At 42.8% G+C, this 17080-nt stretch overlaps 1 protein-coding gene across 3 annotated transcripts; it reads left to right on the top strand.

The window, feature by feature from the left end:
- Positions 1-859: 859 nt before the first annotated feature.
- On the top strand, positions 860-15484 carry PRELID3A (PRELI domain containing 3A). Of its 3 annotated transcripts, none has more exons than XR_010470428.1 (7): positions 860-1171; positions 3887-4055; positions 4475-4564; positions 5323-5393; positions 5488-5590; positions 7393-7505; positions 11245-11390. XR_010470428.1 is itself a non-coding variant. In XM_065053102.1 (7 exons), exons 1-6 carry the CDS (start codon positions 978-980, stop codon positions 7444-7446), a joined length of 681 nt encoding a protein of 226 aa, XP_064909174.1. In that variant the 5' UTR covers positions 860-977; the 3' UTR covers positions 7447-7481; positions 11245-11390. The 3 variants fall into 3 exon arrangements, 2 of the variants coding, with proteins under 2 accessions (XP_064909174.1, XP_064909173.1); XM_065053102.1 differs by having other exon boundaries at positions 7393-7481; XM_065053101.1 differs by lacking the exon at positions 7393-7505 and having other exon boundaries at positions 867-1171; positions 11245-15484.
- Positions 15485-17080: the final 1596 nt, after the last annotated feature.

The following is a 17080-nucleotide window of genomic DNA, read 5'->3' as shown; positions in this document are numbered from 1 at the left end:
TTTCCTGCTTCGGCGGATGGAGCAGGTTATGGGGCTGCGGGAGGGCGTCGGTGACCGAGCTCCCCTCCTCGCCGGTGCTGGGGGGGACGGGTCTCCCATGGCGTTGCCGTTTTATCCTGCGGGAACGTTCAACAAAGCCTGGTGGAAAATAAGAAACCTTGTCTCCCTTTATTTTTTTTTTCCATATGTAGTGCGTTTTATATCGAGACGTTCACTATAAAATTACTTTGTGAATTAAGGCGTTTGGCAGCAGCGTTTTGCACGCGTCAGGAATAGTGTGGCCAGCAGGACCAGGGCACTGCTGAGGCCACACCTCAAATGCTCCGTTCAGTTTTGGGCCCCTCACTACAGGAAAGACATGGAGGTGCTGGAGAGAGTGCAGAGAAGGGCAACGAAGCTGGTGAGGGGTCTGGAGCACAAGTCTGATGAGGAGCGGCTGAGGGAGCTGGGGCTGTTTAGCCTGGAGAAAAGGAGGCTGAGGGGAGACCCTATCGCTGTCTGCAACTGCCTGAAAGGAGGTTGTAGCATGGAGGGGGTTGGTCTCCCGAGTAGCAAATTAATAAGACGAGAAGAAATGGCCTCAAGTTGTGCCAGTTCAGATTGGGTATTAGGAAAAAATTTCTTCATGGAAAGCATTGTCAGGCATTGGAACAGGCTGCCCAGGGGAGATTGAGTCACCATCCCTGGCGGTGTTTAAAAGACACATAGACAAGGTTCTTGGGGACATAATTTAGTGCCAGAGTTAGGTTATGGTGGGACGCGGTGATCTTGAGGGTTTCTTCTAGCAACAATGATTCTATGACTCTGTGATCATTTCACTCCTAGGCGCCGCAATGCACACACTACACCTGGCTGCGTGTTACACCCACAACCGTTAGCACGTTGAAAGCAAAACGCCAACGCAACGGCGGCGCCGTGTGCGCATGCGCGATGCCGCTTCTCCAGGGCCGGGCGGTACCAGGCGGTGACGGCAGTGCATGACGCAAGCCGCCCGGGCACGGCCAGTGCCGGCACCCGGAGCTCCGCCCCCGCCGCTGCTCTCGCTCGCCGACCTGCTTGCGGCTGTCAGGCACCGCCGAGCTCGGGTGCTGCTGCCCGCCTGCCATCCCGCCGGCCCCGAGGAGAGACGGAAAGCGGCCATGAAGATCTGGAGCTCGGAGCATGTGTTCGGGTGAGGGGCGCGGGGGGCAGGGCTGAGGGGCGGCGGGGCCCCCGGGCGCTGAACGGCGGCGCCGCTCCTTCCTTCCCCCGGCCGCGCGGGCGGGCCGCCGCTCCGGCGCCTCACCGGGCCGGGCCGTGCGGGGGAAGCCGGGCACTGCCAGGGCGGAAATGGGAAATTCGGCGGGCGCGGTCAGAGGAGGGAGCTGGCAGCGGCGGTGGCTCCCGAGCGGCTGTGCCGGCACGAAGGCTCGCCCGGCAGGCGGGGGCAGGGAGGGGGCACCGGCTTCTGGCGGCGCTGAGGGGTGGGCTGGGGCCGGGCCCGGCGGTGCGTCAGCGCTCCCACCGCTGCGGAGTCTGCAGCGTCTTCGGGTGTTTCCTGCGCGCTCGGACCCCGTGCGGGGATCTCTCCCATCTCCTGCCGCTTTCGGCGGGAAATACAATTCCAACGGGGCTGTGGTGGAGGTGGCCCGGCTGCGTAATCGCTTGATGAGATGTGGGTATTTAAGGAAAAATAACTTTCACACACTAAAAAAAACAAGCAATCCCAAACTACTGACGTACTTGATGATACATTCCAAGAGGTATGCACAGAGTAGGTGTGTTACCTTAGCCGTCAGATACTCTCACAGACAACATATGTGATAGCTGAGTAAGTTTTCTGACCATTAGTCCCTTCTTGCATTTCCTGCATTTTGCACATTGTTCTGGTCATCCAGTTCCACCGTTGTGTAACAAGGGAACAACAGGCAAAAGTATCAACAGGTTTATAACGACCTGCACTGGGCACCTGGTGTGGAGGACACAGGAGTTCCAGTGCAACTCTTAAAATGCCACAGATAACTCACCTGCTACAGGTCTCTTGAAAATCCTGAAACCTGAAGAGCATCGGGGTGACAGTTCTTAAAATATTTACAAAATATCGCAGATATGCAGTTTTAAACTTCTTTAATTTCATTAACACAACTGACATAGGTATTAGGTATTCAGCTTTAACATTACTCTGCTATAAGTAAACGGTAGCTTCTAGTATGAAATGGCAAGCAGAAGCTAGTAAAGGCTGCTTGTGTATGACATAACTTCTGAGTTTGAGATGAATACGTGTCACCTGGAAAACACAAAATTGATTTTTATTTGGCATTTTCTCATCAAGGTATGTATTGGAACACCCCCATACTATGGTGTAATGTGTTCAGGTGTAGATTGTTCAAAGCAACTAAACTGAACTATCTACAGGGGTTAATAAAACATAGTTCAGGGATTTATAAAATGCTGTTGTAGCTTATCAGATCTCTAACCCTTAAAATCCCTCAAAGACACTTAACAGAAATTTGATGGTTTTCAATTTGTTTTTCAGTCTTCTGTTGATGATGGTGTATAGTTACTGCAGATAACAAGGAATAGTTCTCCAGTTCCCCTTCTGATGTAGGAATTGAGGGCTCTGTTTTTCCTGCTTACACTAATAAAGCTGAAAGACCTTTTCTTTGTCTTCTTGTTGGAAAAATAACTTCCTTTTCCAAGCTTCTGTTTGTTCTTGTGGTGGTGTACTGTTGATTCTCTTCTGTACTGGTCTATTTTAAGAATAAAAGTAGGATTCTTAGAAATCAAATCCATTTAGGGCCCTAAGTGCAACTCTTCCATACAAGTTGGCACACCAAGGCTTCTTAAGTTAGATATCAATAGCTGAATTTTTAAAAGTACCTTTCAAGATTATAAACTTTTCATTCGAGATCTGTCAGGTATGCTGAATATAGAAATCATTGCTTAGGGACAGAAGTTCAATATTGGATCAAGTCCATGATTTCTCTAGCCCCCTCTTTCAGAAGAAGAAATATGAAGCCCCACAACATGAACCATGTGAACAGCCTGGCCTCCAGGAGTGGGTCTGCTCTGATCTCTGGAGTTTGAGAGTATCAAAACTTGTCTCATAAAAACAGTTCTGTATTGAGAAAAGTATCCATAAATGTAATTCATGCTAACAAATTTCTGGAAGGACAGGTAGCACAGGTACAGACTGCACCTATCATATCAACAGTGAGCTGATACGGTTTCTGGAAATCCGTTTCTTTATTTTGAACTTCCTGATTTTTTTTTGGTTGAATTGACTTACACTTCGCTTTTTTGCTATAGGAAGAAACAAAAGCTAATCATTTCTTCTTTAGTTTATTTGCTGTGCTTAGAATTATAGAAGAATTTATGTGGACTTCTACAGGTCATCAAGTCCAGCTGCCTTCTTAAAGCAGGATTAACTTAAATGTTAGGTCAGGTTGCTTTTCCGGTTGATTTCTGAAATGAATCTCAACGATCTTTGTGGACAGCTACCCTGTTATTGTGGGGTTTTTGCACAGCTAATTGGAATGTCACTTGCAACAATTCGTGACTGTTGCCCATTGCCCTCATTTCTGTTAGTCTTGGGTTAATAATTCCTTTCTTCACTCTGGAGAAAGGAATATTTTCTTTTTCTGTTTGTGTGTTGATACTGTCTTATTGCCTTTCCAAGCATCATTGTATCCTGCAGGGACTTTTGGAAGCTATGAAGTTACAGCATGTGCCGTATTACACAAACTAGATCCCTGATTTACAGGGTGTTTCAGAAAGATGGACCCAATTTCAAAGATGTGGTGATTTCAAATTGTGCCCATCTCTTTGAAACACCCTGTAGTATTGTCTGAATACTTGCAATTAGATACAAAAGAGTTGCAAATATTGTGTCCTCTTCTTTTTACAGACACCCCTGGGATACAGTGATCAAAGCTGCTATGAGAAAGTACCCCAACCCAATGAATCCCAGTGTGGTAGGAGTAGATGTCCTCGACAGAAGCCTTGATAACCAGGGGAGGTTGCACAGTCACCGTCTCCTCAGCACAGAGTGGGGATTGCCGAGTATCGTAAAGGCGGTACGCTCTTACAGGCTTAATGGTTTACTAAGGGTGTGATGCAGTTTGATGTCATCATCTGAATTGGAGCTGAATTCAAAGTAAAAGCTTAATTTATAGGAAATATCATCCACAAATATCACATAAGCTGCAATTAGTGTACTTAGAAGTGAGAATATGTTGTAGGCTTTAATATGCTTATAGTGTGTGTATGTCTACACATGCCTTCCAGTCTGGTCTGTGTCATGCTATATGGCTGATACAACCTACCAGGATGTAGTCTTCCCACTGATCAGAGTGTTGTGGTATTCATTAATTACTTTGTATTTATCTGGGGTCACTAAGAACTTGACATTTATGCGTTTCTCCTTTTTTTTTTTTTTTAAATTATAGTACTTAATTTTTAAAATTTGTAATTTCTTTTGTTTCTTCACTTTTAGATTTTAGGAACAAGTAGAACCCTGACTTACGTTGCAGAACATTCTGTGGTGGATCCAGTGGAAAAAAAGATGGAGCTTTGCTCAACGAATGTGAGTGGTAGCTAAAGAAGTTTCTGGTAGTTAGTTCTGGAGATTAGATGTTTTACTCTTTAATATTTAGATTAGACATGTGTTTGTATCTTTGATCAGGAGGCAGCAATGTCCACGTCTTAGTTATTTTTCCCTCTGTCTTTCCACAAATAGGAAACTTAAATACTTAGGAATCAAACATTTGTGATTCTGTTTTTAATGTACAATTATTTCTTAGGATGCGTGTAAAATAGTTTGACTTCGAAATTAATAGCTTATTCTACATTACACAACAGAAGTTTTCATGTGAAATGCCTTTTTTTTCTCGAAATATAAATGAAGTATTATGCTGTATTTTGGTATCCTGGGAACTTGTAACTGTCAGATTTAAAGTGAAGTTGTCTGTAGGAGAGCCCTACCTCTGTACAGAGGCATTGTCTTTCCTGAGTATTAATTTTCTGTATAGTCCAAATAGTGTTATGGTGGTCTTGGTCTTGGAGAGCCTCTCTGAATCACATGCCATAAATCAGGGAAAATTAATGGAAAGCTGTGCTTTGTACCGTGAATAGAAACTTTGATATAATTAGATCTAGGATATGAGAAGACGCATCACCCTTTATAGGTCTTTTTATTGAATGTGGTTTGAGTTTATATTCTGTGTACACTGCTTTGCCTCGGACACTAAATTGAGTGTTCTACTCTTGAGTAGTGCTTTTGGTGACAAAAAAACGAAAGGTGGGAAGTGAAGATTTCAGCTTTTTTTTTTTTGTCTTTTTAAGATTACTCTCACAAACTTGGTGTCTGTTGATGAGAGATTGGTTTATACACCTCATCCTGAAAACCCTGAAAAGTAAGTAAGGATATTTGTGTGTTTCTTTGTGTATAGGAGACATTATGTTAGTCCAATTCAGTTTAGGTATTAATTTTTCTTTGCTCTCTTCTAGAACTGTGCTAACTCAAGAAGCAATTATTACTGTTAAAGGCATTAGCTTGAGCAGTTATCTGGAAAGCTTAATGGCAAACACGATATCTTCTAATGCCAGAAAGGTACATCTTTATTCTGTTTTCTCTCTTTCTCCCTACCACCTTTCTTTTTGTTGAAACAGTAACTGTCAGTCACATGTGCTGAATACTGTATTTAATTTCTCTAAACATTGTGCATGGAGTTTAAACTGATTTTTTCTTTTTTTTTGGACCTCAGCAAGTAGAATATAATTTCCCAAAGTATGAAAAGGTTTCACTACTTCATCTTTGTTTTTCAGCTAGAATTGCACAGCAGAACAAACAAACTGCTCTGTGGATGCTGCAGTTATGTGTAGCAGAAACATTGTTAATTATTAGTTGATTTTTGTTTTGTTTTGTTGTTTTTGTTTTTTTCCAAAGCACCTTTTTAAACACTATCCTCCTATTTCCAGGAGGTCATGCTAGTAGTGAATATAGCTTCCTTTTCAGATTTAGCAGTCAATGCTAGCGTATTTTCTGTGCTGCTTTGTCAGTTGTTCCAGTTCCCTGTCCATTATTGAGCTGCTCCTTGCCTTTGGCTGAAAGTAATGTAGTGTAAGCAGAGGCACGATCTTTGAAGAGGTGAAACTATGCTGACTTTTGTAGGTAACACTACACCGACTCCTCTGTCTTGTGCTTGCTTTTCCTACTTGGCTTGCAGCCATGGAGCTGCACTTGAGCACAGGCAGAGCTATGGGAGTGCTTTTTCTTGCGCACTTTGTCCTATGCTTCTTCAGAGAAGGTGGGAGAGAAATGGAGTTGCTGGAGAAGCACAGGCATCACTGCCAAACAGCAGGGTGAGTGCCCCGGCAATTTGAGTTTGTGCTCTGTGCTGCTGGAGACGTTCAGCGCTGTGGGAGTCTGGCCCAGGTAACTCCTGCTATGCCAGAGAGCTTGTGTTTTGGCCAGGCCTTGGTCCTTGTGAGAGATGGTGCTTGACCAAGGCAGTGTAAGCCAACTTGAGAGGGAATATTGACCAACTAGGTCAGAGAAGAGGAGGCCTCCTTTTCCTCCCCTCTGTGCACTTCTCCAAAAATGAGAGGAAAACAGGCTAAAATCAGGAGATGGGGAAGGAGTGATAGGTAATTTCTAGAAACTAAAGAGTAACTTTAGCTGAGTGCACCCTGTGTTTGTTTGAAAGTCATAAATAGGATGTATTTCAGTTAAATTACAATTCTATTCTGATCCATTTTCCATTGAAAAGTCTATGTGGGGTACAAATTCTTGAAAGAGAAGTCCAAATCTGACTCACAACCAAACTTCAGTCTGACTCAGAGGTAGCAAAGCACCAGCTAGTTGGAATGACCAGATCAACTGGGCACACTTAAAAGTGCCAGCTGAGTTCCTCTTGTGGTGTGTGTCACATTTGCATGTCTCTATTGAGCTTGGAGGAAGCGTGTAAATATTTCTTGGTGCCTCTTCAGGTGTTGCCTGTGTGGGAACTCTATTTCTTTTAAAGATTGTTCTTCTGCCATTTTCAAGGAATGCACTGGCTCACAAGCTTCTTGCAAATCAAAAAGACCTTCTTGACCTGTGTGTTTCACTGAAGAGTCTCTTCAGAGGTTTTGAGCTTGGCAGGAATTTGTATTTGCTGTTACCAGCCCTTTGTTTGCTAGCCAGTAATCTACTCTGCTGTTACGAGTTGTTCTTGCATGCTGTGCTGTGCTTCTGTGCTCTTAGCACCCCTCCTTCATTGAAGTCGCTGAAAAATGTGTTGTTGTTCTGAAGAAGTAGGAAGTATTGAGATTTCGCTCTGAGGCAAAGGTGGCAGATGACACATTATTACTTTTAATAACAATGGGAAAATCATTTGCCATGTGTTGTAAATCTTTTTTGTGTTGCTCCAGGGGTGGGATGCTATTGAGTGGATAATTCAAAATTCTGAAAGCGCTCTAAGCTAGCAGTTCTTCACATCTACAGTTTGTACTAACTAGTGGTAATGCCAGCATTCTTCTTCTTGGTACAGCATTTCAGCTTCCTAGCAAATATGTGCATGGATTGTTGTCATGTGAATTTCATAAATTAACCTGCATGTATGTTTTATATACATTGCAAACAGGAATGGCAAACATGTTCATTACACTGCAGTTGCAGAGAGTGGGAGTAGGTCAGATCTGGACTGCGTCAGTTAACCTGTGCTTATGTCGTTGCACAATCAACTTGCTGCAGCCATGTCTTGTGCCACGCAGTATTTCTTATGGTTTGAAAGTGGAACAATGACTGCGGATAACTAGGCATGTGGATGAGTCCCTCCACCAAGTGTTCCATCTGCTCCTAGTTTCTGTCATTTCAGTATGTAAAACTGGTACCCGAAAGAAATTAATAAATTGGTTAGTGGCTAGAATTGGCATTATAAAAATGAAAGAGAATTGTATTCTTAGGATATAAAACTGATTTATTGAAACAGATTACCTAACAGGGGTAATCTTTTGCATAGTGAAATTGTATTTGCTTTTCTTATGCCTGAGGAATATTGTTGCCCTCCTGTGAACTTCTGTGGGAATCTGTACAAAGCTTGAAGCTGTCAGAATGCCAGACTGTTTGTGGTTTTTGTTGCTCTTGTAGTTATATTCATTTCAGTAGTGATGTGTCCCTTAAGTGACGTACCTATGAAAAAATCTGACTTAAAGGTTGAGAGAACAGTGTGTACTTGCCTCTGTGATACCTCTGTGCAGATTGTTTTCCTTCCACTAGTCAGTGTAGCCTCTGTCATTCCTGTATTGGCTTATGCTTCAACTAGTAAGATTCTTTTAAAAAAGAAAAAAAAAATCATTATGCTGCTTCTCCTGGTTAAGATTGTACAGGTTTTTAACAGTGCTTACTTTGAGATCAGTGTATGCCATGAGTTTGTTTCTACATTCTCATTTCACTAAGCTTTTATGGCTGTTTTTCTGGAAAACATCAACTACAAAGGCTCAGCACTTACCAGTCACTTAAGCTCTACCAACAAGTCTTCCTATGCAGCATTTGGTCTGTCAAACATGTCGTACTGTTAACATATGCAATAAAAACTAATATAATATGCATGCTTGGTTATGAATGTGCTTGCTTAATGACTTACTACAGAATCTGTACAATATGAAACTTTATAGACCAATCCTCTGTCAGATTATTTTTTGGTAACTGGGTAGTCCTACAGTACTTGGAGGCTTTGCATCTGATTAAGATTTTATAACTTAATTTCCTGTGCAGAATATTGCTGAAACCTTCCTTGCCGATATCACGAGTTTCTTCTTAGCTGCAAAGTATAGCACATAGTGTATGCAGGTCTAAGGAAATGTGCAGACCTGTGTAGTCTCAAAAGCTGAAGGAAATATCTTGGTGCTCCAGTTGAATGTCATGGATTTTTTTTTTCTTTGTTATCTATCTTATCAACAAATACATCAACTAAAACACTATGACCTGCTTGTTTTGTAGTCAGGACCTGGAAAGAATCTCAGCAGTTTCCTGCTGAGCATTTTCTAGGTCAAAGGTGTTTGACTTTCTGACAAGTCTTCATTGTGCAATTAGACAAATACAACATCTAAGGTGTTCCTGTCTTTACTCAGTTCTCTGTGCCTGTGTCACTGAAGAGAGGACATTTTAACCTGACTTTTAAATATCCAAATGCATGCTTACTGAAAGATGATCCCCCCTCTCTCCCCCCACTTTGTTCCTTGCAGAGCACTCTACTCCATTAATTCATGGCTTGTTACAACTTGTTGCTATGCAGTAGCCTACTCCCATCTGGGTTCTTTTAGCTGTGCTTTGCTGGTGTTCCCAGGTCTTGCAGAGGATGTAGAGATGATGGAAGCTATCACGTGCTGAAGCGTGGCTGATTTGGTGCTCAAATGGAAGGAACACAGAAGTTAAATCATGCTCCTCTAAGGGCTTTTTTCAGCAGCCCATACTTAAATTGGACAGTTTAGATCATGCTTTCTTGAATATTGTCATTATTTTTTAAAAGGCATATCTTGAACTAAGTTAACTTAAAGATACTAGTTCTTGAGGTAATTCTGAGTAGGGCTGAATCCTCTCTTTCTGAGCTCTGGCCAAGGCTTGAATGCTTTGTTGCGATATGTGGATGGCTTTTCTCTGTGTAAGGACTGTCAGTCGGTGCAGACGCTGCATTAGTATTTATGGTGTGAGTCCCTGTAAATATGAAAAACTGGAAGAGAAGCAGCCAGCCCTTGACCGAACTTAGTGACGATCTTGGGATAAGTGTGCTTTATTTGTAGTAAAACTTAATTTCTTTTGAGAGGTTACACTGTGCAGTCTAGAACTGGGCTTTTAATATTGTTCCAGAGTAGTGTTCCTAAACTCCAGAACCAATTCTTCAAGAATATGTATAGGTTTTGGTTTGACTTTTTTGTTACATTTTGAGATTTTCAAAGCTGTTTATAGAGATTCTTGTTCATGCTTAGTGATTCATAATAGGACATAACAAGACAACAGCAGGTTCTGGACTCTTCAAGAGCTTTTGTTTGTTTGTTTGGGTTTTGTTTTTTTTCTTGTTTTGTTTGTTTGGTTTTGTTTGGTTTTTTTTCACTCTATCACCTATAATGCATGCAACAAAAATAGTACATCGGAGTTCAGAACAGCTCTGTGTGTGTCTGGCTGTTCTCCCTCTCTTCCTCAGCCTCTGCAGAGGACTCGAACACTGACACTCTCTTGAAGACAGGACTTTTTGGGGCTCAGACCCTTTATCTCCAGAACCCCTCTAGACATGGCCAGAGCCACGTGGCTCCCAGTTACTGGTCTCCGGTGTTTGTATTTCTTATTCTTAGTGGGGTAATAGAGGTGAATATCTCTTGGCTTCTCTCTATGTGAAGAAAGGCCAGGTGTTTTCCTGCTCTGATCCCATCTGCTGGTTTTGGCAAAAGCTGTGATTCTGAGATTGTGTGGCAGCTCTAAAATCTTGCACTTTTGTTTAGTTAAAGTGCTTCTCTTTATGGTCTTGGCTTTATTGTGTGGCTGCTTGCTCATCTTATGGTCATCGGGGAGCAGCTGCTGCAGCAGGGTTTTGACATGCTTATTTTATTGGAATCCCCGGTTCTTACTGAATTATTGGCTGTCAGTGCCTAGCTGTGAGGCATTCGTGTTCTGAGACCTGAAAGAGAAAGACCATACCTTGATATAAAATGTATGACTATAGTCTCTCAATTAAGCCTGTTTTATGTGCTGAAAAGTTGCTGTGCATGAATACAGAACTCGCTGTGAATCCCCCTCTGAACTCTCGCTAGAGATCAAATCAATTTGTTGCTACTTCAAAGAGCACTTGGAAGACTATCTTTCTTTATCCTGGATCTTCTCAATAGCTGTACCTGTGTAACTCGGCTAATGAATCTGAGAACAGTATGTAGACTTTGCCATAAATGCCTCGGTGTTCTTCAGGTGTTGTGAGCAGCAAATATAAAACCAGCAATATGCTTACACAAGGGAACCTAACTATTGGATTAGGCTTTTTGCCTAGATGTGCTGCTGGGAGCTCACACCGATATGGCATTTACTTCTTGCTTATGGGTTAAGCAAATGACTTGGCAGTGAAGTTTCAGTAAGAAGATGCTAACAAATCACTGATTTAATTTGCTATCAAACCATGCAGGACACGGAATTAATTTTGAAACAAGTTTCATGTCTGACAGAGGAAAAAACTATAGAAACATGAACAGTGGTGGTGTATCTGTTCTGATTCTAAATTCCAGTTATTTTCCTGGCAGGGTCGGGATGCCCTGGAGTGGGTGATCAGCAAACTAAACGCAGAATTGGAGGAGCTGAAGTCAACACGTGAGGGCATGAAACCAGCCATGGCAGCAGCTTCAACAGAAAAGTAAAACCAAAAATACCAAGTAACTGGCAGAAAAGTTTTATGCTGCAGACTGCATTGAAGATCTCCTTTCCAAGGCTGATCTGCATAGATTTTATATATTTATACGAATATTCGCATCAGCGGAAAAGTAACCTCATCTACCATCTCTGCAGCAGCTCCTGTTGCCTACTGAAGATTAAATTGACCTCCTGCAGACGCTCTTTTCATTTAAACAATTCATTTTTAACACTGGAAACAAAACAGCACATTTAAAACTGCCTAGATGTGCCTTTTATAACAAAAGGAGAGAGTATGTTATATTTACACCATCTCATTTTTTCGTACTCAAAACTTGAAAAGAACGCATGTGTGGTATTAAGAATTTTCCATGTGATTGTTTGCTCTGTGAAGGGCTGATTGATAGGTACTAGAGCACTGAAATTTGTCCGTTTTGTAATCTGATAGTGTTTTATAATAATTTAAAGGGAACTATCTGAGTCAGAACATGATACTGTAGAATTAGAAATCTATCTAGAGGATGAGCCTGAAAAGATAAAACTTGTGTGGTACTAATTTTTCTTATGGTGTTTAAATGTGCTACCTGTACATGACACACAGATGTTTTTACCTCTTAAATGTTTCTATCTAAACAAAGAGAAAGTTTCTATTGATGTTAATAGCCTAATTTTGTGTATGTGTGTGGGGAGAAGGGTATATTAATAATTTATTTTCATATTATTAACTTGCCCTAGTTCCTCCCCTCCCTACGAGGAGAGGAGTAGTGATTCCTGGAAGGTGCTGGAAAATACTTCTCTTATTTATCTCTAAGAAATGTATTTGTAGGCTGCTTGAATGAAGAGACTGTGCTGTTAGGCTGGTCCTTGCTCTTCACATCAAGTCTCAACTGAGGGAGAGACTGACGCAATAACCAGAAGAGTTGAAAAAAGCGGGAAATTTGAAATCCAAAGGGTACAGTTCCATGAACTTCTCATGCCCTGAGTGGAGAAAACAAGAGTACAAGGAAAACAAATGGACTCACCTTTTTGAGTGCTTTCTACTAACTGCTGACTACCAGTGTAACTGAATTTTATCAACACTTTTCCACATCGGTAGAAAACGGTTTTAGGATCATTTTAAGTGCTTCTCATTATCTAGAAAAAATACTCCAGTAACTGCAGAAATTGTTTCCTATGAAACATGCAGAATTATATATTGGTAATAATCTTAGCCTTGTCTGATGTTCGCAACATTTTCATATTTGGTCCAGGTGTAGTACATGTTTCTTAGACAGCTCTTTATTAGGGCATTTTAACTTATTTTTGGGTGTGCACACAAAGTGAAATAAATGTAAGGATGTTTACTTGTGCGAGTGGCAAGCTTGTGTTTAGGAAGCTGTTAAAGAGCATGAGTCACTTCTAGAAAACTAGAAGAATAAAATCTTGGTCACTGTTTTGATCTGGTAATTTTAAAGTGTCTATAGCTTAAGGGAAATTTCAGCATTTTTATTCTGGTTAGTTTGAAAGTGAGCATTAATTTGGGTGTAACTATCAGTAAATGACATGATCCTAATGAATAAACTTAATTTAAAAAGATGTATATATATTAGTCAAAAGCAATTAAATGAGTGGCTAATAATTACATTGCTCTTTTTATATGGACCTAAGGCCTTTCTTGTTTTGGAACAGAAACTTAGAGCTTAAAGTCTGATGGCAGCTCCTCTCCAGAAGATACGCTGGGTAGCTTTGATGTGGGTCAGTTGTGCTTCTCAGAGGAGTGATGCTGCTTCCTGGATAAAGAATGCAGATGATGTTCCAGCTCCTGCTGGGAAGGGGAGTGCAGCTACGGCAGAGCTCTGCAAAGGAAAGGACGAGATGAGTAAGTGTGTGTGCGTGTGGAAACCTGTGCTACAGCGTTTCCATACATGCCTCCTGGAGATGATGAAAGCATAGCTGTCAAGCAGGGTAGAAATGTCTTTGGAGAGGCTCATGTATTGCTTCGTTTTGAAAAAAGAATTGTCTAAAGGTACTTTTTGCATCAGATTTGAAATCATTGCTTAGTGTTGTCTTGTGTGTAGCACCTTCCAGCACTAGCTGGTGTCCCAGAAGAGTCAGCAGAGGCTCCTACATTCTGTCCAGGGCTGAACTCCTCTGCCATAGCCTAGGGCCTGTACCAGCTATGCATCAGTTTTCTGGATTACTTTCTGTGCACTTTGTTTCCTTCTTCCAGAAACAAATCCTTACCTGCTTGTGTTGCAGTATCTCCTTTCAGTTTCATTCCCTGCTGTAGGTTTTGGGCCGCTCGCTCTCCATGTTTCATGCTGCTTAGGAAGCAGAGAGCTAGATACTTTGTTTGCCAGTCTCTTTGATGCTCCATGTGCCATGGATCAGCACCTTGCCTGCTTGTGCTTTGTCCTCTTCTGCTGTTCTCTAGACTAGATGGCAGTGGGGAGGCTTCGGCTAAGAAAAAGAGTAATTCTTTTTGTTTTAAAAGGAAGAAATTCCAGAGGCTGGTTCTGTTACCCAGCTGCCTCTCTCTGCTGCTGGACAGTGCTGCTGTTTCTCACCTTGTCTTTGGGGTAGCTGACACTCCGGCACATCTGGGTTGATCGATCTTCCCGTGGTTGCTCATCTCGCCAGTGCGTACAAAGGACCTTCCTTGCAGGCCGTGGTCACACTGGGAGCAGGTAGGCTCCGGTGTTTTGCAGATCAACAGATTCTTAATTTCCCGTAAGCTTTCCTGGACACTTTTCACTCTTCTGCTTTCTGCTCATCTGATTTGCACATGGGGCTCCCACCTTTCTTCTCCTTTGACCATGTGAGTCTTCTCCATGGGATCTGTATCTGTATGTTCAGCCCTGCTATGCATGACACTGGTTTTGAAGCACTCCATTTCCCACTCCAGTTCTGTCAGTGTTACAGTCGAGTTGACCTTTTGGGCAAAAATCCCCAGCCCGTGTTTGAAATTGCTTATCTTGGTCTTGTACCCCAGTCCTTCCCTAGGGAACACCCCCCATCTTTTCTTTATTTACTGGAAATGGCTCAAAAATGTTTCTGAAGTCAGTTTTACGTCACATGCAGTGTATGAGATCTCTGTCAAGGGCAGACAGCCACGTGTGAGAGAAAGTGCTGGGCTGTTTGCAAGAGGCAGCTTTTTGGGCTGGTGCAGAAACAGCCAGGTACGTAGGAGAAAAAAATTTATAAAGCAGAAATGGTGTTAAGTCTATAGGCATTAACTTGGCAGGATGTTGACCAAGCAGAAGCAAGCTCAGCACTTGTAACCATGCTGATCAATGGGTAGCAAGTTCCGTTTTCAATAAGAATTCTGCAGAGTTGAAAATAGAAAGTCGAGTTTGGTGTGTTGATGGAGGGAGGTTGTTTGCTGCTGTTGTTCAGTCCACTGAGGCTTGCAGTTTAGTGTTTCTCAGCCATTAGGCTGCAGTTTGAGGGAAAGGGAGTAGGGGGGGTGCGTGCAGGGTTTGGTTTTAAGAATTGATTGCCAGCGTATCAGGGCTCCAGGCTGCTTAGATGTGTGGCTGCTCACCTTGCCCAGTAACAACAGCTGCATCGCACACGCCTGCTGTGGACTGGTGAAGCTGGGGGGAGCTGGTTTCTGACTGAGGGGGAAAACAGAGAGGGAAGCTGGCAGTGCCGGCTCCCAGAGTTTGGCAAACTGGGCACGTGAGCTCTCAGCCCTGTCAGATTTTAAGATGTTGATGGTACCTGACTTGAGGAGGTAAGCTCAGGTTTCTGGTTGGTGTTTATTTTTCATGCTAGTGCAGAACAGGCTCATGTTAGCAACAAAAGGTGTTAACTTACAGCAGTATGATCAAACGGTCATGTGGGTCATTGGTTTTGTGTAGCCTATCCTTTTTTTTTCTGATTTGCCCCAGTGCCAGTGTGAGTCTTCCATGCTCCCCTGTACTACTTACTTATTTTTCCCCACCAGGTCAGCAGGTACAATGGGAAAAGGGTTGTATTTGTTGGGAAAATGGGCAATCCTAGCAAGAGTTGCAGTATTCTTGGAAGACTTGCCCAATGGAAGTGAAGGCACTGAACTGCACCACTTAGCATGTATCGGGAACTGATGTATAGCACGTATCAGGCATTGATGTATGTGATGATGTAATAAAGTAGCACTAAGATGACCAGTGACATTCCTTGTTGTGACACTTTTCATTTAAATCTTCAGGTGGAGCAGTGGGTAACACCTGTTCTTGCATCATCCTAGATTGTAAGCTGTGAAGGGCAGGACTCTGTGAAGCGTCTATGTACACTGCGGTGCTATCTTAAATAAATGCCATCCTCAGGTTAAAAAAACCACTCCTGGGTGTAACTCCTGTCATATAAAATGGGCTGTTGGTTTTCAGAGGAGGCTGAAGAAAAATGCACGTTAGTCTGTGCTGTGTGAGGAGCAGGTCCCAGTACCAGGCTCCCTGGGGTTTGCTGTCAGCCAAGCATCATGCTGCTCAAAAACTGCAGGGATCCTCTGCACCTCAGCTGCATAATTCTGCAGTAAAACAGAAGGAGTCACCTGAAATGATTAGCCTTGACTTGTAGGACCTTTTTAACTGAATAAACTGTCTTCTTACCCCATCAACAGTAATTGCCACTGGTCAAAATCCTGCAGGTTATGGGCTAGCCTTTTGATTGCAGCTCCAGGAGGCAGGTTGTGCTTTTGCTATGGATTTGTTCAATGAAAAAGCATTTTGGTGAAGCACAAGTCCTGTCCTCTGAATTTTCCCACAGCTAAGGTGACTGATGTATAATTCCCATTTTACTGGAAGGCACCTGCAAATAAATTCATCAGTAATGGTTCCTAATTTGGGGCCCTGCTCTTACACTCTTTCCCTGTCTGACTCTTCTATAATTTTGTTTCTAACCTGGTTAAAATCAGGTTAAATTCAGGGTTCTAACTGACCAAACTGATGTGGAACGTGCCCTTACCAGCTGCACTACGAAATGCTGCTTGGCATCTTTACAGGTAGCTCAAGGACGTGAGAGCAATGCACTGCCATTTCAAATAACTTTTTATTAGTAAAGCATCAACAAGAACTTGCATTTCGGTACCACATCACATGAAAAGAAGCAGAAGCCAATTCTATTGCCTTTTCTCTGTTAGAGCCGATGCCCCGGGCGTGCCTGAAGCCGCACAGAAGGGACACGTGCAGTGGCAGCACAGAAGCAGAAGTTCAATGGGGAAGGGTTTGTGCTTTAGGCTGGTTGATGTCCAAAAAGTGCATTTTCTGTTTGGGATTTTCTTTTTTCCTTTCTTAAAGGAAGGGGTTGGGTAGGGAGCTTTAACTACAGTACAGCTCAAACACGCTCCTCATGGTATCTTGGTTTTGCTCTCTAATTCACAGGTAATGTAGCTGCCAGCTCCTTCATCAGACTCGTGCCCATCTTAAACTGCCCAAGCCAAACTTGTCCCTGGCCTCCAGCTGTGCTGTAAGCTGGGCCATGAGAGCGCAGCCTCGCTACATATATAATCAGCTGAACTGGGTGCTTACTCCCACCAAACTTTGGAAGCCAAATTTCTGCAGAAGTTGCATCAACTTATGCCCATCTCCTTTAATTCCAGGTTTAGCAACCTCTGAAATCCAGTTCAACAATCCCACCCTGCAATGTTTGGCTCACAGCCTGTCCTGCCAAAGCCAAGGTGCTACTGGCTCCCACTGTTAAAATGCTGATGTGACTGGTTAAGGAAGCACAATGAGCACCCGTAGCTTAATGTAAACACTACAACTGCAC

This window comes from Columba livia, chromosome 2 (genome assembly GCF_036013475.1).
Source record: "Columba livia isolate bColLiv1 breed racing homer chromosome 2, bColLiv1.pat.W.v2, whole genome shotgun sequence".
NCBI classification, from domain to species: Eukaryota; Metazoa; Chordata; class Aves; order Columbiformes; family Columbidae; genus Columba; species Columba livia.
The sequence above is the reverse complement of the archived record's forward strand: the minus strand, read 5'-3'. Positions and strand labels throughout refer to the sequence as shown.